The sequence below is a fragment of the Paramisgurnus dabryanus genome, chromosome 2 (assembly GCF_030506205.2).
Source record: "Paramisgurnus dabryanus chromosome 2, PD_genome_1.1, whole genome shotgun sequence".
Taxonomy (NCBI): domain Eukaryota; kingdom Metazoa; phylum Chordata; class Actinopteri; order Cypriniformes; family Cobitidae; genus Paramisgurnus; species Paramisgurnus dabryanus.
In genome coordinates this window covers 41,400,305-41,426,211 of record NC_133338.1, presented here as the reverse complement: position 1 = coordinate 41,426,211, position 25,907 = coordinate 41,400,305, and the positions used below count along the sequence as shown (strand labels likewise).

The window sequence follows — 25,907 nt, the reverse complement described above, 5'->3', positions numbered from 1 at the left end:
CACTCTCATGTAGTTACAAACCCACATAAATTTCTTTGTTCTGATAAACATGAAGGAAGATATTTTGAGAAATATTTGTAACCAAACCGTCTGTGGACCCCATTTACTTCCATAGTAGGAAAAAAGAATAGTTACAAACATTTCTCAAAATATCTTCCTTTGTGTTCATCAGAACAAAGACATTTATACAGGTTTGTAACTACATGAGAGTGGGTAAATGATGACAGGATTTTTATTTTTGGGTGAACTATCCCTTTAAGAGAGGTATGCACAAGCAAAAAATAATACAAAATAATACTCACAACAAAATAAATACACAATTTGGTTGAGGATGGTAAAATAATAGGCCTGATGGTACATGGTAGACACACAAAGAGACACACATACAATGTGCACATTCACAATATAAACCAGTGGTTTACAAATCACATCTGCTCAAAACAATGCAGCTCTCAGATAAACAATAAACATTTCTGGGTTATTTCTGCTCCTGCATGCCATGAAAATACTATATTTCAGTGTTTTTGGCCTAATGTCACATAAAGGTTTCAATGTGGCAATTATTGTACAGTTTAGATGTGCAATGATGTATCATTAATGTTTTTATCAATATGTTGTTGTCACTGACAGATTTATAAAGCTCACATTTTACTTAACTTAAATGTATGGTATCTATAATTTTTGCTAGGCTCCGCCCCATTAGTTACTATCACTGAGATAAAAAATTCTTAAAGATATTGTTATAAAAATTTGGCAATGCGATGAAGAGTGTGACTTCCATTAAAATATGATTTGTTTTATAATTTGGCTAAAGCAAATGTTAAATTACATGGTATTAGGATAAAAACAGTGAATTATAATCAATGTAAGAGCTTATCAAAGACAACTAAATTAAAGAAAATTGAATATTTGTGGAAATGAACAGAATTAATGTGCCTACAACATACTTTGATAATGTCAACTTTTTAGTTATAATATCAATGTGTAAATTTACATTAAATTAAAATTCGTTTAAACATGCGTGACTCATTACTAACATTATGGTGCGGTTTCCTGGACAGGGCTTATCCTAGTCCCAGACTAAAATGCATGTTTGAGTTGACTTAATAAAAAAAAAACTACTTGCACTAATATATCTGCACATATACCAGTACTAATGTTTTGTCTAAAGATGCACACCAGTAATGTTTTTTGTAAAGTATGTTTGTAAAAACTACTAAGATATAACTAAGCCCTAGTCCTGGATTAATCTAAACCCTGTCCGGGAAACTGCCCCTATAAATGTTAATTTGGTAGGGCTGAAACATAGTTCAATCCACAGCATGCTTTTTATTTTAAAATCTGGGCAGAAAAAATGTGTGTATTCTTTCTGGGTACTTTGTGTCCCAATTATAAGTGCCCTTTACTGTATATCTTGGTATATGGTTTTGTACTTGATAACCTAGCAGATGGCAACATTTGATGGATTATTGAGTAACATTTTAAGGTGGGACTTTTAAAAGAACTAGAAATATTTCCAGTTTCCAGGCCCTGACAATGAAGGCTTTGCTTGTTTTGTAAACCTCACTAGAGCAGCTGCATCCATCAGGCCTGCCATTCATATCTAAATTGCTCCATTCAGTTTGACATCCATTTTTTATTGGCCAGTCTTTGTTTAAAGGTTTCAGTTTCTCCGAAAACAAAAACATGTTTGAGCAAAGTGATATAATCTGCCAAAATGAAAAAAATAAAAGAACTGTTGTCTCATTACTCTCATAAACATGGAAGTTGATCTTAATTTCACCAACAAATTAAAGAAAACCATTCATTCCTCCATTTGAAAATAAATGCAATGAACAGAAATGCTAAAATCTTGTGGCTTATGATTCAGTCACTTCACATATCTTTAATAAATAAGATTTGTAAAGACACTTGTTAAAATAATACATACATCCAGACTCTCAATGACACTTCTGAATGTCTTCCAAGCTGCTGCCTCAATTTATGACAGCATGTTCGCGACCAACATCTGTACAGTTTAGTACATCCAACTCAAAGCATCAAATTTGCGTCTCCTGTACGTTATCCTTTGAGCTGGCTTGAATTAGTAAAGGTTCATGCACTGAACTATGCAACGAGCTGAGAGTGTGCATGTGATTATAAGCAGTTTTGTACGAATTATAGTGGTTGTAATGCTCATGCTCCAGGGGTGGAAGAGTCAGGTGACTCTCCATAGCTGGAACCCTTGTCAGCTCCTCATCTACGTTAATGATCTCAATGGTGCGGGCCGGCCCATCGTGATCCTGCTGGTGGTGCTGCTTGCGCATCTTGTAGAATATTATGAGCATGACAGCCGCCATAAGAGTGATGGCCACAAAGCAGCCGATGATAATCTTGGTGGTTTTCATCACCTCCTCCAAACCATTGAGAGTCCCATCCATGTCTATTTCAGTCACAGGAATGGTGAATGCTCTCTCTGTGGCAATCGGTGTCCCCCTTGTGGTTGAGGAGGAAGCCCAGCCGAAAGAAGGCTGCACTGGTGTCCTACTGTCCCCATCGTTTGGGGTTTCTATTGTCTCTACGGTCACCGTAGTAAAGTAACTGAAACCACTGTTGTCAATAGTCGTCACATTGAGAACAGCGGAGGCTGAAACGTTGCCCAGCATGTTGCTCACAATGCAAGTGTAGGTTCCTGTGTCCTGGACGGTGACGTTGGTGAAGTTTAGCGATCCGTCATTTTGGACAGAGATGCGCATTTTGACTGTCCCATGCGTGATGACGGAGCCGTTTGGTGTTAGCCAGCTGACTGAGGTCACTGAATTCGTCCGACATTTGAGCTCTGCTGCCATTCCTTCAGTTAAATTGAGGTCAGCAGGGGGATCGACGATAACGGGCGCATAGCATTGAAAGTAGCTCTGGTCCAGCTCTCCGATGTAGCGCCCCTTGAGGCCGAGAGGGGAATTGCAGCGGGCGCAACAGCTGGTGTTGGTCGGTACAGTCTCTTTCAGCCACCAGCTCAGCCAAAGGATGTCACAGTTACAGTTCCAAGGGTTATGATGCAAATGTACCCGCTGCAAGTGTCGCAAAGGTGTAAAGATATCATGGGGCATAAAGGTAAGGTTGTTGTGGGCCAAGTTGAGCTCTCTTAATGACTGCAGGTCATCAAAGGAGTTCCTCTCTATAGTTTGGACTTGGGCATGCATCATCCAAAGCTTCTGAAGATGGATGAGACCCTTAAAAGAACTGGGTTGGATTACTGTCAGCTGATTCCCAGACATTTCCAGCTCGTCCAGACGAATCAAGGGCTGTATGTTAGGGACCTCTTTGAGGTTGCACATGCCCAGATTCAGGTAGCGCAGGTTGCTCAAGCCCTGAAATGCTCCACTTGAAACGTAGGAGAGGCGTTTCAGCTCCCCCAGATCCAACCTCCGAAGGGAGGGCAAGCGACTGAAGGCATCAGACGGTATGCTCTCAATAGGGTTATTCCTAAGCCACAGCTCCTTTAGCTTTGAGAGATACTCAAAGGCGCCATTTGGGATGGTTGTGAGGCGATTGTCAAAAAGCTCCAGAGTGTTAAGGCTGGTCAACCCATTGAAGGCGCCAATCTCAATGTTGCGGATATGGTTTCTGCTAAGCTGAAGAATTTCTAGGTGTCGTAGATGCTTGAAGCTGTCTAGTTTGATGACCTGGATCTGATTGTCCTGAAGGTTTAGATAGCGTGTGTTGGTGGAGATGCCATCAGGTACATCCTTTAGCCCTCTGCGTGTACAGATGACCTTACTAAACTGGTTGCTGCAGGAACATACAGATGGACAGGTTTGGGCTCGCACCAAGCCGGCAACAACAAGCAACTGCAGGGCTAAAAGCAGGAGAAACAAGGGGTCAAACCAAGCCCCTTTCCATCTAGGACCTCTCAACATCTGGCGCTGATGGTAAGAGGTCATCTTGTTCAACATTCATAATTTAACGCCCACCGATTTTCTCTTCCCACACATTTATAGGCAGTCTGAAAAGGAAGCAGATGAAGAAAACATGTTAGCAAAAATGTGTCATGTTGAAAACAGAACATTAGATTGTATACCGTTAGATAAATAGTCAAAATGTAGCTGTCACTGGGGCAGAACACTTCAAAAATATGTAGATACAAATATGTATCTTTTAGTACTAATTTAAAATCTTTAGGTGCAAAGCTGTATTTTTTGAGAAAAAGTACTGGGTGCATATTTTGACAGTTCTTTTCTGACACTGTACACAAATTACAACTACCAAACTTTTTGTCCAGGGGCAGCATGTACATTTCTGAGATTCTTGACAAACTAAACTGCATGGTATGCACTGTACCTTAGAAAAATACAGTGTTTCCCTGGGGACAATTTTATACTTTTTATCAATGTCAAACAAAAAGAATGATTGCATTTTTGAAAAAGCACTTGGAGAATTGCACATGCAAAATATATATTTCTACATCGTGACTGATAAATTGAGCATCATTACTGTCAGAGTTGTTTAATGACCCAGCACACAGAACCACACACCAAAAAGGATGCACCAAATAAATGACTAAAATATGTAATTTTCTTTATTTCTTTTGCTTTTCACAGCAACACTCTAGCAAAAGCAATTTTAGTCAAGTATTTCCCTTTGGCCTAACTCTAAAGTGTTTCCACTTCCTTGACCAAATCCAGACAGACCCTTTCATAACAGCAATTATCGAATGACTTCTTCTACTGCAATCAACATATGAAAAGAAAAATGCAATGCTAGTGTCAAAAAAAATCATAAAAAGTCATTTTTTGGGAAAAACTATCCATACACATATACTTTGTATGTATTGACCTCAGATGCAAAAGCCTCTAAATGCCAACTCTGCCAAAAAATGAGATAATGATATTAACCAAATGCTCTTGTATGTACTGTTTTATACGTTCATCAAATACTTTTGCTTCAAATCAACTTTATCCCAGTCTCAGGCCATTCAGAAAAACTGCTTTTTTGGCAAAATCCTTTAAAAGCCACAATGACTTTTCAGCAAGTCCTTCAAGAGTTTAGAATAAAATGCTAATTTACAAGAAAACATGTTAGATGCACATAGAGGGCAGATGCGGAGTGGCAATCGGGAGCGTCTGGACTTTTCCCGGTGGGACGGTCTGATAATAGTTATACATTGCGAGTTAACACCGTCTGGCGGCCTGATGTGCGGCTGCTTCCCGCTGGTCAAACTGTGTAGCCTCTCTGCTCAACAAAGTATATAAAAGTGCTCAACCAGTTCGGCAGGTCCAACCATGTCCAGGATTTACAAAAATACAGGGATCAGTGAGCGGTCCCTCCCCAAATGGCATAGCCTGTCGGCCTTTGATGTTAAAAGCCGCCGAACACTTGTTTATTGCAGTATTTATGCGGTCAGATCAGAGTGCGCTGCAGCTACTGACCGCTGCTTCTGCGTATAAAATAATTGTGTGATTCGTTATGATCGCATAAAAAATATAACAAAGCATCCTTTTTTTTACAAAACAATATATTTAGAAATTATTTAATAGACTAGTAAATGTGGATTGAGGATGTTTAAAATCCCTAGCCTGGTGTTCAGGACATGAATAGATCAAATCAGCAGGTTTGCAAAGGTTTATTTTTCTCCACATATATCATAAATAATAATTAACATGGTAACTTTGCAGTATACCACATTATATATTTCCTACTATGTATATATGATAAGTATTCAACGGCAATAAAGGTCTCACATGGCAATAAATATCCTCACAACATTATTATTTCTCAAAACTTTATGACAAAACTTAATTTCAAAGCTGTTTTCTTACACTTATTCAAAGATGCACACATTATTCCACATATGATTTGAATATTAGATGAGATTCATATCGGCAATGAACGTCTCATGGCAATAAATGTACATAACTAAAAATAACAGCATAATGAAATGAATAACAGCAATTTTACTAAAATAAATTCTGAGGTAAATGCGCCAAACATGCTTTTAACCGCACTAACAAGTCTAAATAAGCAATAACAGTGGAAAAAACATTATCATCTCTCAAAACTTTATATGACAAAAATTATATTTAAAGAAAATATTCTTACAGTTATTCAAAGATGCACAGATTATTCCATGTATTACTTCCTGTTTATGAGCACATTCGACCCTACTTTTTATTTATTTTAATACCACCGAGGGCTGGTGGTTTATGAAATTTCCCGCTAGATTTTTTTTGGTCCCACTTCGCCCCTGTTAGAGGGTTGGCTGAACTCTTTATACTGTATATAGTTTGAAAAGTATTGACTTCACTTGTGTGAGAGTCCTACTGTAAACCACCCCTAAGTTTTTTGTGCTTTGCAATAAAATGAGACATATGGAAATCTCGTCACCGCTAGCTGTCAGAGACATGGATTAAGTTGCGGACAACACCATCACTGCACATATCCAGGAGATAAGAATATGTATTTGGTTTATATATTCCACACTATATGCTTGTGCTTAGATTGCTACATAACAACCAAAACCCACAAGAAACCTGCCACAAACTAAATATAACATCCTTAACATCTCTGCTGTTATTTACTGCTCAAGCTTATCTTTTTTATCTTATGAAAAATACTGTGCTGTATTAGCTGGCAAGTTAGTTCATTCAGCCTTCTCATAAATAACGAGGAGAAATAAAAGAGAACATTTAAGACCTCCAAATCAAATCTATTAACTCACAAACAATAAAGAAATTGTAAATGAGTTGTCACCACTGTCAGACAGAAAACACTTAGATGCTGACAGATTAATATTTTGGTTATCATGCATGCATTAATGCAGGAGACATTTAGTTTTTAGGCGTTGCTAGAAATGAATAAGACCATCTTAACCTGAGGTACATCTCAAACTATTTTTTTACAGTTTAGTGGATGGTACTGACAAGTTAAGGTTGTAAAACAGAAAATGTAATTTCAAATAAATTTAAAGGATATTCCTCGCAAAAAGCTACTGTATGACTGAGTGGGCTTGCATTGCAATATAATACATACTATAAAGGCCTACTTTTATAGTGCATTTGTCATTTTGGAGGTTAACACTAAACATATGTTAATAAATGATGAAAGACTTTTCATTTTATCAATTTTCTTGAATTGGCTGAATAGGTTGACATTAATTGAATTACAAGTGATGCATAACAAAAAACTCCTAAAAGTGACCTTATGGATTTCTTTATGTTTAAAGCATAGCCTGATCCAATTAGTATGGCAACAGGCATTGTATCGTTGCATAAAACATTTCCAAAAATAAAATCCCATCAGCAATCTCAATACACATGAGTGGCTTTATGTTGCTTTATATCAAACATTATAATACAGAAAGTGCAGACAGTAAATGTTACAGATGACTGTGAGCATTAGATTGCGGTCTATGGTTTCTAAAACTGAGGAACAGTTTGAACAGATAAAGACTTTATATATCACTGAATATTATGTCTAAATAGTTTAGTTTTTTATACATACCTCAGTTTTTGCTAAATAAAATGAACAATTAAATATGAATTATCTGCGATTCTTGTCTGTGATGTCCCATTACACTATGAAATGTCTCCGAAAATGACTTCACTGTAAATCTGTGCTCCTACAGATCATCTCATAAATGTAAAATAGTGAACTGTGATTGATTTAGTCACAGAAAGACATCAATCTCTCTGTTCAGCAGCGAATATTAGTTAGCAGGCTGTGTAATTGACACCTCACTGTGAGATGCTGAGAGAACTTTCAATGGACACACATTTAATGGGATGTGTGAGGTAATCAGGCTATGTCCTGGCAGGAGCCTCTTTATCATACCAGGAATAACTAAGGAATTTATAGAGCAAGCAAACTAATATATGAGATATTGATTGGTTGATTAGCTAAAGGTCTACATCATAAATTGAAAACATGAATTATAATACCAAATTTTATCTTAGAATAGTAACATCCACAGATTATCTACCATGCAGGGACCTTAAAGAAGTGATTCATTCGGATTGAAATTGATTTATTCACCCTCATGTCGTACTAAATCTGTAGTCTTTTTAATGTAGAACACAAAGAAAGAAATGTTACAAATGCACTGGCCATATTCAACCAGTCAAGCTCCACAATGATTTTTTTTAAAAACAACAAACATAAAGTTTTCAAAAAGGCCATATGACTCATTTACTATATTTTAAGTCTTCTCAAGGCATGAATTTACTGCTCACACATATTATTTTTATGAAATATTTTTCAGAATAAACTAAATAAAGTCTACATATTCTCATCGAACTGTGTAAAGGGCCCATTAGCCTGTCATATACAGTACCATAATCTTTGTTTGGTTGTAATTGCACTGTTAGATGTCGCTGTAGATTTAGCAGTACATTACTGTAAAAATCCACAGTACTATACTGTATGTGTACATTACAGTACAGTACTGCAGTTCATAATGCATTCTGGGTAAATTTGTTTGAGCGGGAACATTTTACAGTATATTTTGGTCTTGATGTAACCTTGCTGTAGCCATTGCTGTAATGTGCCAGGTGTACTTGCAATAATCAGAGAAAGTGCGCCAGAGTCAAATCACACAGACAGCGCAACTCCTGGCTGCAGCTGAAGGAGGACGATTGATTTCTGGCAGTTCGGTAAGTTTGAAATATTTCTGTTTCATGAAAACTTAATTTTTAGTTTAAGAATGTTGTCAATAGTTTGTCACAATATTGTTTTAAACGTGCAATGAGAGAGAAAAACGGTCGCCAACAAAGTTTCAATCTCCCTCAGAAAGTAAACTAACGTTACACCCAGATGTCTACCGCTGCTTTAACTCGCTTTATACCTTTATTAATGAATATAGGGTTGTTTTAACTAAATTATGAGGGTTTTGGTGAGTTTATATTGTGTTGAAAGTGTGGTGACAATGAAACTATTTTTAACGAAATGGACAAAGACCACCCGCCAGCGCAATCTTGCGGTCCCAGCATAATGGTCGTTTATCTCGGCGTTTCATCCGTTCAGTTAGCGTCAGAGAAAAGTATTAAGTTCGACTGTTTGGCAAGGCTGACTCGTGGTTGTAAACAGACAGGACTTGACACGCCGTACACATCATACTGTAGTACCGCAGTCCTCCTCCACAGAAGTGAAAACAAGAAACCTCATATTTAACTGGATACATGCATCGAACTCATCGCAGCTTTAACTTCGACCAAATATCATTCAGATCTGGGCTCATCTTAATATCAGATGAATGAAAGGGATTGCCGTGCTTATTGTTGTTGTTATTATATTACGGTATATCAGCAAAAGCAGAGAATATCTTCTCTTAAGCGTTTTACACGTCCAGTAAGTTGTCCAATACATTTTTATGGCATATTGTTTCCACCACTTCAGATGCATTACATGCAGTATAAGTTTCCAAAACACATCAAATCAATGCACGAAAAGAGAATGGGCTCCGCATTTACGTACCTTTGCCTTCTCGTCTCTGTCATCTAATCCTTCATCTCTGGATGTAAAATAGTCCATAATAACATCGTGTAGGAAACTGGCATCACCAGGATTGCTCAGATTTAGGCGATCATGTTTATCTTTAAAGTGAGCAGCTAGCTACTAACTTGTTAAAAAACTTTGCGTGAAATAGCGTGTTACACCGCAGCCGGTCCGGGTAAAACATTAAAGGGACAGTCTTTTTACCTTATCACTATAAATCGCTATTTTCTGCACTAAACGAGACATTTTCAGAGATTTTCTGTAGACAAGATGTTATAGAATAATAATTAAAAAAAGACTTATTTAGATATTTATATATAATATATAATATAACAACTAATATACATATATTTGTTTTACAACTGACTAAACACTTACAGAAAGGTTTTATTTGTTAGCATAGCATGATAATTAATACATTTTTAAATCAATCACTTTGTCTCTGCACAATGAACATTATCAAATATTATTAATGTTGTAAAATATATTGTTCATTGTTAGTTCATATTAGCTAAGGCATTACCAAATGTTAAGGAATAAACTATTGTAGTAAAGTGTTACTAAATTTTCTTTTACCATTTCCTTCACAATGTCTACTTATTTCTATGGCTAACAGATTTTGTAACATTTGTCTTTTTTACAGTCTTACCATTGCTTGTAAGCTGGATTGGGTAAGATGGATCATCTTTAAAGGCACCAGGCAAGTACATGATGTACAGTTACAAGTCATGTATTTTTTCGACTGCAATATTAAATGCTTTCACGTCACATGTAAAATTACACAGGAATGTGGCTGACTTTTTATTTGTAGTTTACCTGAGTGTCCTTGCACTTTTCAGGAGTTAAGGCAGATGTGGAGGCACAACGGGTGATACCAGACACACACCAAGCACATTATGTTCGGTAAGTTTGTACTTTACCACTACAGCTTCTTTAAATTCCCATGTATACACTCATTCACAATTCCCACACACAACACTGTAACACGACCATACACAACATGTACAGAATTGTCTTAGTTTGCCATGTAGAAATATACAAACAGAAATATTCAGACTTTGGTTATAAGAAATTTAATAATTGTATTTATTTAGCAGAGGTGTCCCTGGACTTTATTGACAAAAGATTTTGTTTTCAGAATAAAAAGTTGTGTCCAAATCAGTAACAATTGTACTTTCTGTTCAGGACATTCAATCATGACAGGATCCAGGTGGATGCTGTCCATTGATGAAAGAGTTTGTTCAGAGGTAAGTGAATCTTCTGTATTTTAATGTAATTAGGTGTGGAACAGTAGAATAAGAGCAAAAGGTTTCAGAATAGGAGTAAATTTAAGGCTGAGTTTAGTTTTTTAAGAATCTTTTTCTATCTTATATTTGTTGACTTAATGTTTATGATATTTCTAACAGGTTTCTGGATATAATTAATTCCAAAGACGGGAAAAAGTGCACATCCAGACAAGGAGCAAGCAAAAAGACAAGGAACTTGGTGCAGAGAAAAGCTGTGGTGATTAACCCCCATGTGAACAGCTTCATGCAGTCCCTGATTGAGTTCGAATGGACGACTTCAAAGTAAAGGCCACTGTGGTCTGTCTGCCACAGTTTAATGCATTTATTTTTAGTGTTAAATGAAATTCAAGAAGAATATTTAAAACTATGGGCCAGTGTTCTTTTTACCACAGTGAAATGTTACCTTTTAGTTGATGATGGACTTTAAACTGAAAACTTCAAACTATGGACCAGTGTTCTATTTGCCAGAGTTAAATATGTTACAGCAGGGGTCTCCAAACTTGTTTATACTTATTGATTTTATTTTATTTAACTTGTTTATATGTTTATTATTGTTTAAAATCTTGTTTTAAATATGTCTTGTTTCAATTAAATGTTTTTTTTAATAAAATTTTGATACATACATTGCTTGGATTGCCTTTTAATTAATTATGTTTTAATTTAGCATTTTTACCATATTAATAACTATAGATTTAAACCTAAATATCTAGCTATTATATATAATATTATTGTATTAACTGTAATAAGTAATAAATAGTATTTATGGGTCAATATAGACATTACAGTAAATTACTGTAAAAATAGACTACTGTAATAAAATATTGTAAAATTACAGTACAGTACTGCTTTGTAACTATACAGTACTAGTTTGTGTACTGTAAAATGGTATTACAGTACAGTACTGTAAAACCAAAATACAGTAACTTACTGGCAACCGTGCTGCCAGTACCGTACTGTAAAAATACAGGGAAATCGTTAACAGTGTGGATACCAATATGAAATATGATTCTTGGTTAAATATATGAAAAAAATATTCGTTTTGAGAAAAATGCTCAAGTGGAATGCTAGATTTCAAACAATTTAATGATAATAACTGAAATACTGTGTTATTTCGTCTGAAAAATCCTGCAATATCTCTGAAGTACCAGACCCATTTTGAAAACTTTAAGCAAGAAGAGCAATTGAAATTATTTCATTTGTCTTAGCAAAATCCTTGTAGAAAACTGTGCAGTACCTTTATTTCTTTAACTTATAAAAAAATCTCCAAATGAGTTGTGATTAAAATAATTACTTTAGTTTTCCACGGATAAAGATTTCAAAAACAAATCATGAAAATGGGGTTTGAGAAATAGATGTTTTAAAGCAATTTAAATTATAAAGAGGAAGCTTAAATTATTATATACATCAGGAGAAAATAAGCAAAATTTTGTTTACTCTTTTCTTAAAGGGACACTCTACTTTTTTGAAAATATGCTCATTTTTAGAATAGCTTAGCATAATCTATTGAATCTGATTAGACCATTAGCATCGCGCTCAAAAATGACCAAAGAGTTCTGATATTTTTTCTATTTAAAACTTAACTCTTCTGTAGTTACATCATGTACTAACACCATGGAAAATGAAACGTTGCGATTTTCTAAGCCGATATTGCTAAGAACTATACACTCATTCCAGTGTAATAATTAAGGACTTTGCTGCTGTACCATCATGGCTGCAGCAGGTGCAATGATATTAGGCAGCACCCGGAAATAGTCCCCTTGGTTACTTTCAATATCAGGGGAATATTTTTGGGCAGCTTTGAACTGGAGATTAGGTGAACTGGTACATGATGATCGTCTGTTTAAGCTCTCTAAACAAGGACTTTGTGTGGACACTGATAAAAATCCTTGTACCTTCTGTACCATAAGTCGGAAGGTAAAATAAAACAATGATAAGAATATATTAAATTATTAACTGTTAAATTATTAACAAAATATAAGTTTCGCTGCTAGAGGTCGCTAAACCAGAACAATGGTGTAGCTTGATGACGCTGTGAAAGTGCATAAAATGATGGGAATAGAAGTCTTCATCTTCACTGACCATAGGAACACGATCCGATCATGTTCATGGATGATAATGAAAAAGAGTTTCATGATCTAAGCCCACAGTGTAGTTTGATAAGATCAAAAACGGATAGGCATGCTAAATGCTTCAAAAACTACTTACGCATGAAGCACTGAGCAGAATGATCAGCGTATAACATAAAAGTATCATGAGAGCACAGCAACAGTGCTTTTGAATGGATCTTGCAATACTTTGAAGTCACATGCCGATCGGTCTGCGCAGTGCCACATGAAGTCAAACACAGGTGGTTTTTATGGCAGCTAAACATAAAGATAACCTGGACATGACGCCATTGACAAGCAACCCTATAACCGTGGCAAAGCCCTTAAACTGTTCTCCGAATTCAAATATTGTTGAAAACATAATTGTTTAGGAGAAAGAACAACATATTTAACACTGTGATTTTTGAAAATTTCAATATATATTTTGGCACAATGTTTACATGCATTTAATGTGGTTTAAAAATATTAATCATTAAAAATATTTGATCTTATCCTTAAAAGCAAACCTTCAGTGTGCTCTGAGCTCATCTGTTTGTTATCACAGTAAATCTTTATTTCCTACATTACATTAAGGGTCTCCACAAGGACAACAATCAATTCAATATTATGGAAAAATACACACATGTGTATGCGTCTTGTGAGTACAACTGAACACCTCGCATTGCATAGATAAAAAGACAAGTGCTATCGCAGCAAGCAAATGTCACAGCCTCTATTAAAATGTGTCGGAACTATTGAAAAACATTTTTGCTTTTGTTTTTCCTTTGTGAGCTTAGAGACAACAACTGAATGAGCAGTTATTGACTGAAACCAAACAAACAAAAACGTATTATCTAAAAACACTGTTGTGTGCTCTACTTATTTACCCTAGAACTGTATAAGGACAAACAACAACACACTAAAAGTGAGTTCTCCTGAGACACAACGCTGGTTCCTCAGGACCTGGAAACAATGGCTTACAGAGAGAATTCTGCTCATGGGACATCTGCCAAGGTCTTTACTTAAATTGGGAAACTGCGTTGAAGCCAAAGAAGAAGCTTTACAAATGAAAGCCCTCCAGTTAAATTTACAAAGACTGAAGTGCATTATAAGCACATGTCAAGTTCACCTTGAGTAGACAATAGTGTTAAACAACAGGATAAATCTGCCATATGATTGTGAAAGAGTGCTGTTTAGATGAAACGTAGCAGAGTGCAATCCGTGGTATTTATTTCACACAAATATTTCATCATTTGAATTGTGATGTTTGTACTCATGCAAATGAGACTCATTGTTATTCATCTGTTTCAAGCAATGCAGCTCATAAAAAACATATTTAAAATACAAGGATGTTAATTAATAATGTAAACGTAATCCTAAATCATTATTCCAAACATATGTCTTGAATAAAGGAAATGTTATTTGGTTGCAATGGAAAATGATGACAACATTGAACACATGCATGGTACTATAATACATTCATACACTGCAAGTATACATAAAGAGTGATGTACATCTTTCAAATGATCGAAGTGGTGTTTTTAAACAAGTAAAAATCAATACCTTACGTGCCTCTTAGAAGGGCTTTTCAAGCAGTTTAGCCAGAAAAAATAGATACAAAACGAAAGAGTGATGCAAATTACTCCCACATAGATCTTCCTCTGCTCCTCTAGTTCCCCTGCACATCTAGTAGGAGTCTTAGTCTGTAAAGTAATTTAGAAATGAAGCCTATACTTCAAGCGTCTAGGGCCAGGTATAATCTCCATAATCATTGGATTGTGCCAAACTAACTTATGCTGCCTCCATTATCATAATGACACTGATGAATAATCAGATGAAATGGCCTTAATCACACTTTTTTCCCCTTCGCTCTTCTCTGGCTGTGTGGGTGGATTAGGCTGCAGGGATATATTGTCCATGGATCTAATGTTCTCACCGAATATCTCTAATGCCAATGCATTAGTCAGTGCAATGTTTTTAAGTGTCAGCGTTTGGATCTTTTGGGTAGGATTCCCAATAAGAACTATATGAAGAGTTCAGATGCAAAACCCTCTTAAAGGGATAGTTCAATCAAAATAGAAGATTCTGACATAATTTACTCACCCACAGGTTGTTACAAACCTGTATAAATGTATTTGTTCTCCTGAACACAAGGGAAGATGTTTCTTAAAAAAAGGAAACAGAAGCACCACTTGCTTCCATAGTAGGAAAAATACTACTATCTCTTTACCCATATGGCAAAAAATTAATTTCAAAATATGTTTTAAATATATGCGTAATACATTTTGTAGAAAGTATAGCTTAATTAAATATATTTTTGAATTTGAAAATATATTGGGCTGTATCATACACCCGGCGCAACGCAGCGCAATGCGACGCAAGTGTCCTTTGCTAGTTTCAACCCAGCGTAATTATCATTTTCATGTTTAGCACCACGTTGTTTAAATAGCAAATGCATTTGCGCACAATTTTCCGCCCATGGGCGTTCTGGGCTGAAAACGAGGTGTGTTTTAGCGCGTTGCTATTTTGAGGCAACTAAAATAGACTACGTCTTTGACCAAAAAAACCTGGTCTAAAGTCAATGGTGCAATATTGTTTTTGTTATTTAATGAGCGCTTTAGTAATATGCGCTATAAACAGGAGAACTTTTTAAAATGTTAAAGATTATTACTGAGTCTCTTGGACATAAATGATGATCGATAATGAAACGTTAGAAGGCGTAAAGAGCAGCTTCACCTGTAGCCTGGTAAGTAATTTTAAATGCTACCCCATGGATTTATTGTATATTATGATGACTTTGTACCTGTGGATATGATGAGATGAGAACCTTTTTAAGTACTTCTATTGAAAGCACTCATGGCGCTGTCCGAGTGCTAAAACGTCTCCACAGGTTTGTACATTCTTTATCTCCTGTTTGTTACAAATAAAGTATTTTTAGAGTACAAACCTTTTCTTGCATATTTGCTAATTACTGTAATTTCTGAGATAACACAGATCATGTAGGCTATCCATTCATTTACAGCAAATTAAAAGCCTGCTAATTTTACTTCCATGACTGAAAGAAAAAGACTTTTAAAGCTTTTAATACGCAAAAATAACAGTTTCAATACAAATGAAAACAACGCAATTTTTAATATCAATCTTAAACTGTTGGTCTTCTTTCTCCACTTAGTTTTTCAGTGTACAAATTCCACCATCTACAGGGCTCAAGACTGCCACCAAAATTTGAGAGTGTGCCACTGAATTTTACATCCAGTCGTACATGTGCAACCAGTAAATTTGACCCTTTTTTGTGATGTGACACTGAATTTGAAACAGCACATGGTACTTTCAGCATCTATCATCAAATTATTTATTAGTAATACAGTGGAAATTAGTAGAAATTTGATTATTTGGTTAGCATGTTGATTTACGGTGTGTGCCCCTAAATTTTCTGGTTGCGCCCCTAAAATTTTCATTTGGGGGCCACTGTGCTCCTAGTGAAAAAAGTTAGTCTGGAGCCCTGATCTAAATAGGAAATCGGCATGGCGCAACTGCATTCTTAGAACGGATGTGTTAAAAACAACACATGAGGGACAACACACTAAATGTGTTGTCCGAGAATCCACCCATTTCTGTGTTATTATTGAAACTTTTAACACAACTTTTTTATTTTAACACAAAATCAACACAAAATGACACATAATGTGTTAAAAGCTAAACACAAAAAGATGTGTTAAAAATGAAGACATCCTTTCTAAGAGTGTGGCTTTTAAAAGGGATGAAAGCTGAGACTCTCATTGGCTTATTATTTTTCTTCCTGAAACGCACTGATTCATGTACAAAATTCATTTTTTTAATAGACACTGTTTGGCCGAATACCTCTGATGTCAGCCGAGAAATCAAACGCTCCTTCCCATGTTTGAAAGATTTGTTTGAGAGAGTCCAAAGCAGAATGAATTATGATAATGTTGTTCTTTCGTAAATCGGATAACTGGTGCTCTTTAACCTTAAAATGTATTTTAGGGGCAACAAATACATTTCTAATTTTACAACCCATAAGGCCTCATTTTTTTATATTTCCTGCCCAAAATATAAAAGTTTGTATAAAATATATAAAGTTTAAATATTTAAGTAAGTATAAATAAATATGTATAAATTATAAGTATATTTTTCCAGTTGAAAATTTATTAATTTTTATCTTAAAATTGATCTTAAAACTGTTATGTTTACAGGTTTGTAACATACATGAAAACCAATGCTTTAAAATATATTCATTTTTAAAATATATTTCAAAATATACAAAAAATTGCCAAAATATATTGGTGAAAAATAAAAAAAAAATTTTTGTAAACATATTTTAAAATATATTTCAGTACATATATTTGTTGGCAATTTTTTGTATATTTTGAAATATATTTTGAAAATGTATATATTTTAAAGAATTTATATATGTATTTTGTCATATGGGTAAGCCACAGATTTTCACACACAGATTTATTCCCAAATAGAGAAAATATTTGGGTTTTCACTTGGACAGGACATAGTAAACAATTGCAAAATAAGCTATAAAATAGCTAGAAACACTTCAAATGCAAGTCAAAATTCAAAAGGTAAAAATGAAGAAACTGACCCACACATTATAGGAAGCTGTGATGCATATGACTGATACATTCAGGTTGTATTCAGGTCCAAGTATTCACATGGAACCCAAGTTTGAATGTGATCCACAATTGTTTCACATTTTGTCTTCTGTGCACTTTCGGGACTTGACATGGCGTTTAACGTATTCTGCCAACAAGTCCGGTATTAAACAATTAGTTAAAAAAGCAGCTTTTGCGTCTGAGCTCTTCACATGTAGGCTGCAGTATATTAACACATTAATGCTCCTACATTCATGTAAGCACTACTAATACATAGTCGTTACATTGAATTCGATTGGTCCACACCAGCCACTTTAAATATCATTAGTACTGTAATAGTATCACTTAATGAACTTGTTAATGAGAATACCTCTTGTCGTTTGCTCGGCCCAGATTCTCCTGAGCATTCTGCTGAGAGCGACTTTCAAGGATCTGAATCAATGGAGATACTCTAGCATGGGCACAAACACACAGAGATTCTCTTGCTATTTAATTGTGTTTCTTCTGGCCAATTAAATCAAGAAAATGAAATCGCAATCATTACTTGTAAGGATGTTAGCAACCCTCACTTGGGAAATTATGACCTTCCACGGTTAATTTTGCCACCTATTTATATTCATAGCAAAAGGAAAACTTTCATTCTCTAATGAACAACACAGGAAAAATCAACATTTGCACTCAACTTTGCAATACTACAGAGAAAACTGATTTACAGATGAGTTACACATATTGATTCAAATCAGATCCGCCGTCTATATTTATGGCCAGTTGGTAAATCATTAGAGGACCTCATGCTGATAGTCAGTTTTATGGTTTTACGATGGCCCTTAATATCGACTTTATTCATTTAAAGATGATATATGGCACGTACTGTCCTACGGCAAGCTGGGGTTTGCCGGAGTAATAAAAGGTGCAGTATAACATTGGGCACGTGCTCTGCAGAAAGCAAGCACAGCCATGAGCGGTGTTAACAACATCTATCCGTGAGGGTAATTTACTGGCTGTGGGATGGTGCACCCCAATGTTTTTGATGTTGTGAGGGCCTTGTTAGCAGAAACACTGGTGCACTTTTAAACTGTCAGGATCTCTGCCAAAACTGCATCTCACAGCATTGCAGCAGGTGAGGAAAAGTTGGCTGGTAAAGAATTAACCTCGATAATTTTCTTGAACTTAAACCAAAACATATAAAATGAAGCTAAAGCACGCATAGCACTGTTGCACCTGTCAACGTACCTACTGCAAACCACACTCAAAAATTGATGTCGCTGCGGCACCTAACATAGCTGCAGCAAAAAATCTGTCTAGCTATTCTGAGCACATAACGTGGGCAACAGCAGGACTTCATCATATTTGCCCATTTGACATTAGCCATCTTCATTATAAAAGACCCTTTGACTATTGTAGCACATAATCTTTCTGAAGGGAAGTGTTCATACGACTGCTCTCCAACCACATCCCTGGGAGAAAATCCATATTATAATGGGCTAAGGTGTTGAGTAAGAATACAATTACAAGACAAACCGAGTCTTGGCAGCAGTCTGCCCTGCTGGAAATACACAGCTGGAGGGATCTTGCATATTCTCTCATTGTATTCTGGCAGGATTTTAGGCGAGGCGTTTGCAACTCGCCTGTTTGTTTGTGCGAGCAGACACAAAGCGAGCGAATACATGACTGAAACATAAGCACAAGAAAAATTTGCAAGTTATTCAAACACCCGGCTAGTTAAAAACATACTTTCTGTTTACCCCTAAATAACAGCTGTCAAGTCAAAGCACATGCACTGAAATACGTTAAGCAGTGAAAGAACATGAGACGATCTTCATCGAGACTATCTGAGTACAGTGATCACAGCTGAGCCTGGCCCCTTCAGTTCACTTTAATGTTTAAATTGGAAATCAGGGAGGCAGAGTGCTGACCATGCTAAAACACGGGACGGGAGACAGCAATCTTTAAAGGCGCACCGCAATGACCCACAAATGCAATCTACACTAAGCTAATACCGAATCACAAGGGGTTTAGGAGGACTATAGCTTATAAAAAAACAAATGCAAAATCAAAGGTTAACAAGACCTACACACGTTACATTGTCCTTACACTTACTGTACATACGCACCTTGTATACCTGCAAAACTGCAACACTATGCTTGCTGTCTCTAGGCAGCAATCTTTGTACAGTAAATATGCAAAGTAGCATTTACAGAGACGTATCTTAAAGTATAGCATTTTAACTAAGAATATTACATTTACCCTGAAGAGTTACCACAAGGGTCCAGCTTAGCTAAGAAGCTGCCTGACAGTAACATGATTTGTTATCTGCAAATGCAGTTGTGTAAGATGAAATCTTGGGTAAACATGCTGCAGGGCCCTAACAGTGAACTATACTATACTGTATTCATTTGGTTTTAAAGGGATCCGAAAAGGAAAATTCTGTCATCATTTACTCATCCTCATGTTTTTCTAAACCTGTATAAATGTATTCCAATGAACACAAAAGAAGATATTTTGATAAATGATGGTAAGCACACAGCTGATTGTATCCATTGACTTCCATAGTAGGAAAACAAATACGATGGAATTCAATGGGTACCGTCAACTTGTGTGCTTACTATAATTTATCAAAATATCTTCATCATTTATCACAATACTTCCACAATATTTGTTTTCCTACTATGGAAGTCAATGTTTAAGGGCTCATTACAGTTGTGTGTCTGTCCTTCGACTTAGCCGCGACTGCATAGGATATGTGTTGGTTTTCATATATAATTATGTCGTCCATTGATGTGCAAACAAACATGCAGACCGCTGGTAGGCCGTATCCACGCGTGTAACCACATTAGCAGCGCGACCGACAATGAAGAAGCAGCTAGTCAGTTTAACACACAAACTAAGAAGAAACAGCAGCTTCAAATCACTCCTCAACTTGGCCTTTCTCAAAACATTCTCACTCCCCAAGGCATCGAAGTGTGCCCCTATGCATCACTATATCGACAAAATGGGAAGTCCGTTGCTTTTAGGCTAATCCCTTAGCGTCGGATAAAGACGCATATGCGACGATCGGCAGGATCATGACGCTTCTGGACGGTAACTACTACATTTGTTTCCTATTTTTAAACCATTGTCATTTGGGGTTGGGGTTACAGTTCGGGTTTGGATGTCAGTTTAAGTATTGGTATATACTTTTTGTTTTCTGATTTTAAAACTATTGTTGCTAGGGGTTAGGATTAGAGTTGAGTTTGGGTTAGGATGTAATTTTATGTAACAGAAAGTCGTTCTAACCCCAACCTTTAGATTTTGACGCTTGGGAGAATGGGTTGCCTTTCTTTGTTCTCACCATCGCAAACGGAAATACCTATGATGCAGTTCTTTTACCTGGCAGGAGGGGTTCTAGTGGACCAATCACAGCGCTTGTGTTCCGTGTAGAACTGATGCACTGTTAAATATTTGGCGAGGTCCACGTCACGATACGCATAGGCTACGGATAACCTACAGCTAAAGCGCTCGTTATAGTTGTGCGTAGGTCCTATGGTGTAGCCGCGACGGCGTAGGTTCTGCGTCGGTTTTCATTTATACTTTTGCGTTGTCGTTCGCGTCAATGTGCAAACACACGCGCAGATCGCTGGTAGGCAGTATCCACGCGTGTAACCACATTAGCAGCGCGACCGTCAAAGAAGAAGAAGCTTGGCAAGTTAACCCACAAACGAAGAAGGAAAAGCAACTTGTTGTGTATGTTTTGAGAAGACCAGCGATGATGGAAGTAAATAAACAGCGACTTCCCTGCTGAAAGAACAGCATCAAACCAGCATGGACCAGCATGGGAATTATGCTGGTCTATGCTGGTTTAGCTGGTCGTCACAGCATACCAGCACCAAAACACAACATATGCTGGTGCTAATGCTGGTTTAGCTGGTGCTAATGCTGGTTTGGTGCTGGTTTAGCTGGTGCTAATGCTGGTGCTGATGCAGGTTTTGATGATGGTTTAGCTGGTGTTCACTAGCAAACCAGTACCAAAACACAACATATGCTGGTCTTGCTGGTATGCTGTTTTTTTCAGCAGGGTTATGTTGCAGTTTGAGTTAAATCACTCCTCACGATTTATAGTCGTGTGTAAGTTCTACGCCGTAGCTACGACGTAGGCTATCCATAGCCTGTGCATAGCTCTGCGTAGCCTGACATGCACCTCGCAAATTTTTTAACAGCACGTCAGATCTACACGGACCGCAAGCGCTATGATTGGTCCACCAGAACCCCTCCCGTTCTGTAAAAACAACTGTGTCATAGGTATTTCCATTTGCCACGGTGAAAACAAAGATGAGCCAAGTTGAGGAGTGATTTTACTCAAACTGCAACAAAAGTCACTGTTTATTTACATCCATCATTGCTGGTCTTCTCAAATCATACATAACAAGTTACTGTTTCTTCTTCGTTTGTGGGTTAACTTGTCAAGCTTCTTCTTTGACGGTCGCGCTGCTACTGTGGTTACAGGCCTGGTTACTGCCTACCAGCGGTTTGCGCTTGTGTTTGCACGTCGACGGGGACGACGACGCAAAAGTATAAATAAAAACCGACGCGTAGGACCTACGCACAACTATAACGAGCCCTTAAGGCGTAGCCGCCACAGCGTAGGTTCCGCGTCGGTTTTCATTTATACTTCTGCGTCGTCCTCCGCGTCGACGTGCAAACACATGCGCAAACCGCTGGTAGGCAGTACCCACGCGTGTAACCACAGTAGCAGCGTGACCGTCAGAGAAGAAGAAGCTTGGCAAGTTAACCCACAAACGAAGAAGAAACAGCTACTTGTTGTGTATGATTTGAGAAGACCAGCAATGATGGAAGTAAATAAACAGCGACTTTTGTTGCAGTTTGAGTTAAATCACTCCTCAACTTGGCTCATCTTTGTTTTCACCGTCGCAAACGGAAATACCTATGACGCAGTTTTTTTTTTACCTGACGGGAGGGGTTCTGGTGGACCAATCACAGAGCTTGCGGTCCGCGTAGATCTGACGCGCTTGTTAAAATTTTTGCGAAGTGCACGTCAGGCTACGCAGAGCTACGCACAGGCTACGTAGAACCTATGCACGACTATAAATGGGCTTTAGACGTTACGCATGACTATAAATTGGATTTACAATAAGCTGTGTGCTTACCATCATTTCTCAAAATATCTTCTTTTGTGTTGATCAGAAAAAAGAAATTCAAACAGGTTTAAAACAACATGAGGGTGAGAAAAAGAAGACAGAATTTTCATTTTTGGGTAAATTATCCCTTTAATATAAAATGTTATTCAAAGTTGTAGCCTGCAGTAGAGACAGTTACACAGCAAAGGGAAAGCACTCAGGCCAACTAAATTCATCTAAAGTCTAATCTAGCTTTAGATCTGACTTTGCTTTTATCATCAAGCAAACAAAATTGTTGCTTTTATCATCAACCCTAATTGAAATTTTTGCCAGTTAAAGAATTTCAGTCGTTGGTGCGTTTGATGCAAATTACTCATGAAAGCCTTCAAAATCAGAAGAGAGCAGAAAATTAGGTATGCTAGCATATTTAGGTTTTCCTGTATTAAATGCCTTAATAAAAATATATGAGAAGTTCAGATGCAAACCCCTCTAATTGCATCTAACATGACACGTTTTTTGTGCATTTTATCAGGCTCTCATGTTTAGGTTCATAGATAAAGATAGTCAGTAACTGAAATGACTTATTTTCACCCCCATTTTTAACCGCCTGTCTCCATTCTAATAGGCTATGTCACAGCCATTTTTCACAATACAATAAAATCCTAATGTATATAATATGTTTTTATGTTGACTTTATGAACAGGAAAGCTGGTGAAGCACACTAGGTGTAATGGTTATTTAGAGAACTGTGCCATGTATTGCAGTAAATGCAGCCTTTCTTATTTCATGTTACTGTGATTTTAATTCAATGACTGGACCCCACATTGTGTCCAGGCTGTTGCACAGCAGTGGTGACTCAGTTCTTACACTCGCCCCTCTCTCTCTTACTCTCTCTCTATGTCTCTCTCCCTCTGTCTCTCTTTCTGTCTGTTTCTTTCTATCTCCCTTTTTATCCACACAGACAGCTTGCTTAGGAATAATTCATGGGTTTGCATTAGGGCCACTACAGTAACGGCTAACAATTGCAAAAGTGATAAGGTTTATATTTTTAAAATTAGTGTTTCTTAGATTTTCTGAATTGCTTAAACACTAAAACCCATCCTTTGAACTAAATTCCCAGTGGCCTAAACCCATTTGTCAAATTATTCACTCTTTTAGCAATCAAAGTTCACACTTCTTTCTAATGAAATTTTTACCAGTTGTTTGCAATATAAACTCAGAGTGAATAGGTGCTACAGGTGTGTCTTATGTTTATACCAACAATGAATGAAAACAATCTGAAAGGCAAATGAGGAAGTATGATGTGGTACTGTAGATGAGGAGGAAGAGTATGAGGAAGAGCAGGATGCCAGAGAAAAGCATTTGGCATGTGGTGTGATAGGTGTGGTGTGATGTCAAGAGGGTTTATTCTCTGTTTACTGACAAGGGACAAAGTTGCCTGTGATGTGGATAAAGGATTGTGGTCAGACCAGCATGTAGACACAGTGATGCTAAGACAGAATAAATTTCTCATTGACTTTTTCATTTACAGCTTGCTTTGATATTTGGGATATTGCAGTTGGACCGCTGAATTTTTACAGGGTACAAGTGCTAAATATAAAGACATTCAAAACAGGTATCCAGGTTGATCCAGGACTAGGCCTTATTTATTTAAGTCATTAAAAACTTTTTACAAACATACTGTCAGAATCCTGCCAGATCCTTGTTTGTATTTAGATCTAGTCATCATGGCAGGGTTCTACAATGTTTTATGTGGGAGATGCGTGGTTTTAGTATTGGTTTATTCTGACCACGCATTTCCTGGGTCTCGTCACTTTTTCCCCGATCCCTTACTTGTGATTATTTCCAGGTGTTTGTAATTTACTTTCTCCCTATTTTAGAGTCCTTGGCTGCGTCCGAAACCGCATACTGTATAGTAGGTACTGAATTAGATGAAGTACCTACTTACTTGGCGTTAAAACAGTAGGTACTGTATAGTATGAATCCGGGTAGTATGAATGAGATTCGGACGTACTACATCCGCCATGTTGCTACATCACGTGACATACGTCGTCATCACGTCATGTCATTTCAGCGCGAAAACAGCCGCGTGCCTCTTCTTCTTCGTTGGATAACTCCTCTCCCGGGGCATCATGGGATAGTGAAGCGTCCATCGTATGCACACTGCAAAATCTAACCGGAAGTAGTAGGTCATCCGGGTACTTTTCGCATACTGTTTTTCGAATACTATGTATTCGGACATACTACTCACCTCACCTACTGCTTTTCGTGTACTATATAGTATGTAGTAGGCGGTTTCGGACGCAGCACTTGTGTTTGTTGTTCAGTGCGGTTCGTCTGTGTTACTCTGGTGGTCAAAGTGTCTTCCAGTAAGTCTTGCAGTATATATCTTATGTTCCAGTTTATGTTTAGTGTTTTGTTTAAGTAATAGTGTTCAGTGTAGTCCTGTTTGATTTGTGTTTGCCCTGTTTTGTTTGCCCCCTTGTGGGTTTTTGTTTCCTGGTTCTCCCCTGTTTGTTTAATAAAGTCCTGTGTTTCATCACATCTGCATTTGGGTTCTTCCTCCTTTCAAAATCCTGACACATACCTTACAAAAAACACTACAGGCGTGCATCTTAAGACAAAACAATGTCACTAGTATATGTTAAAATGAAACCAGCTCAAACATGCATTTTGGTTACACTTTATTTTGATAGTCCACTTTAGACATTTTACTAACTATACTGTAAATAACTTTGCAACTACATGCCAACTACCTTTCAATAATTTGCAACTATACGTCAACTAACTGTCATTAGAGTATTAGTAGACTGTAAGGGTTGGGGTTAGGGAAGAGGTTTGGGTTAGTGGAATAAGTTGACATGCACCTGAAAAGATACTTCTAGTCAGTTGAATGTCTGTTGAGATATCATCACAATAAAGTGTTAGTAGATATTAAGCAGACAGTCTACTAATTCTCTAAAGATTGGTAGTTGATAAGTAGTTGCAAAGTTACTTATAATTAGTAAAATGTCTAAAGTGGACTATCGAAATAAAGTGTTTGCATTTTAGCCGGGGACTAGGATAAGCCCTGTCCGGGAAACCGCCCCATAGTGTCAAAAGCCCTATACGGACGGGATTAGTTTTACGGGGGACCTCTGAGAAAATCTTGCTTCTCAGAGGTCTTCCGTGTTTTTAATCCCTTCCGAATCGGCCATGGCTGTTTTTCTCTCCTGACCTCTGTAAAAATTCCAGAGCAATTTTCGTCAAAGGTCCTCTGAGAAATTTAATCCCATCCGAATGAGAATACCTGTGTTTGCCAGCAATATCTTGTGAAAACGCTATTTTCATGGT

At 37.0% G+C, this 25,907-nt stretch overlaps 1 protein-coding gene and 1 long non-coding RNA gene across 3 annotated transcripts in view; one reads left to right on the top strand and one right to left on the bottom strand.

Annotated features, from left to right (window-relative positions):
• Nucleotides 1-207: 207 nt before the first annotated feature.
• Nucleotides 208-25,907, bottom strand: part of lrrc4cb (leucine rich repeat containing 4C, genome duplicate b) — a 43,971-nt gene continuing 18,271 nt past the window's right edge. For both annotated transcript variants that reach the window (XM_065289202.1, XM_065289201.1), the window contains exon 2: nucleotides 208-3,985. In XM_065289202.1, coding sequence (XP_065145274.1) covers nucleotides 2,040-3,935 — 1,896 coding nt within the window. In that variant the 5' untranslated portion in view covers nucleotides 3,936-3,985 and the 3' untranslated portion in view covers nucleotides 208-2,039. The remainder of the gene's footprint in view (nucleotides 3,986-25,907) is intronic.
• LOC141281856 (uncharacterized) lies at nucleotides 10,208-10,980 on the top strand. The gene is made up of 3 exons (XR_012336227.1): nucleotides 10,208-10,371; nucleotides 10,654-10,715; nucleotides 10,875-10,980. It is a non-coding gene; the product is annotated as an uncharacterized lncRNA (long non-coding RNA).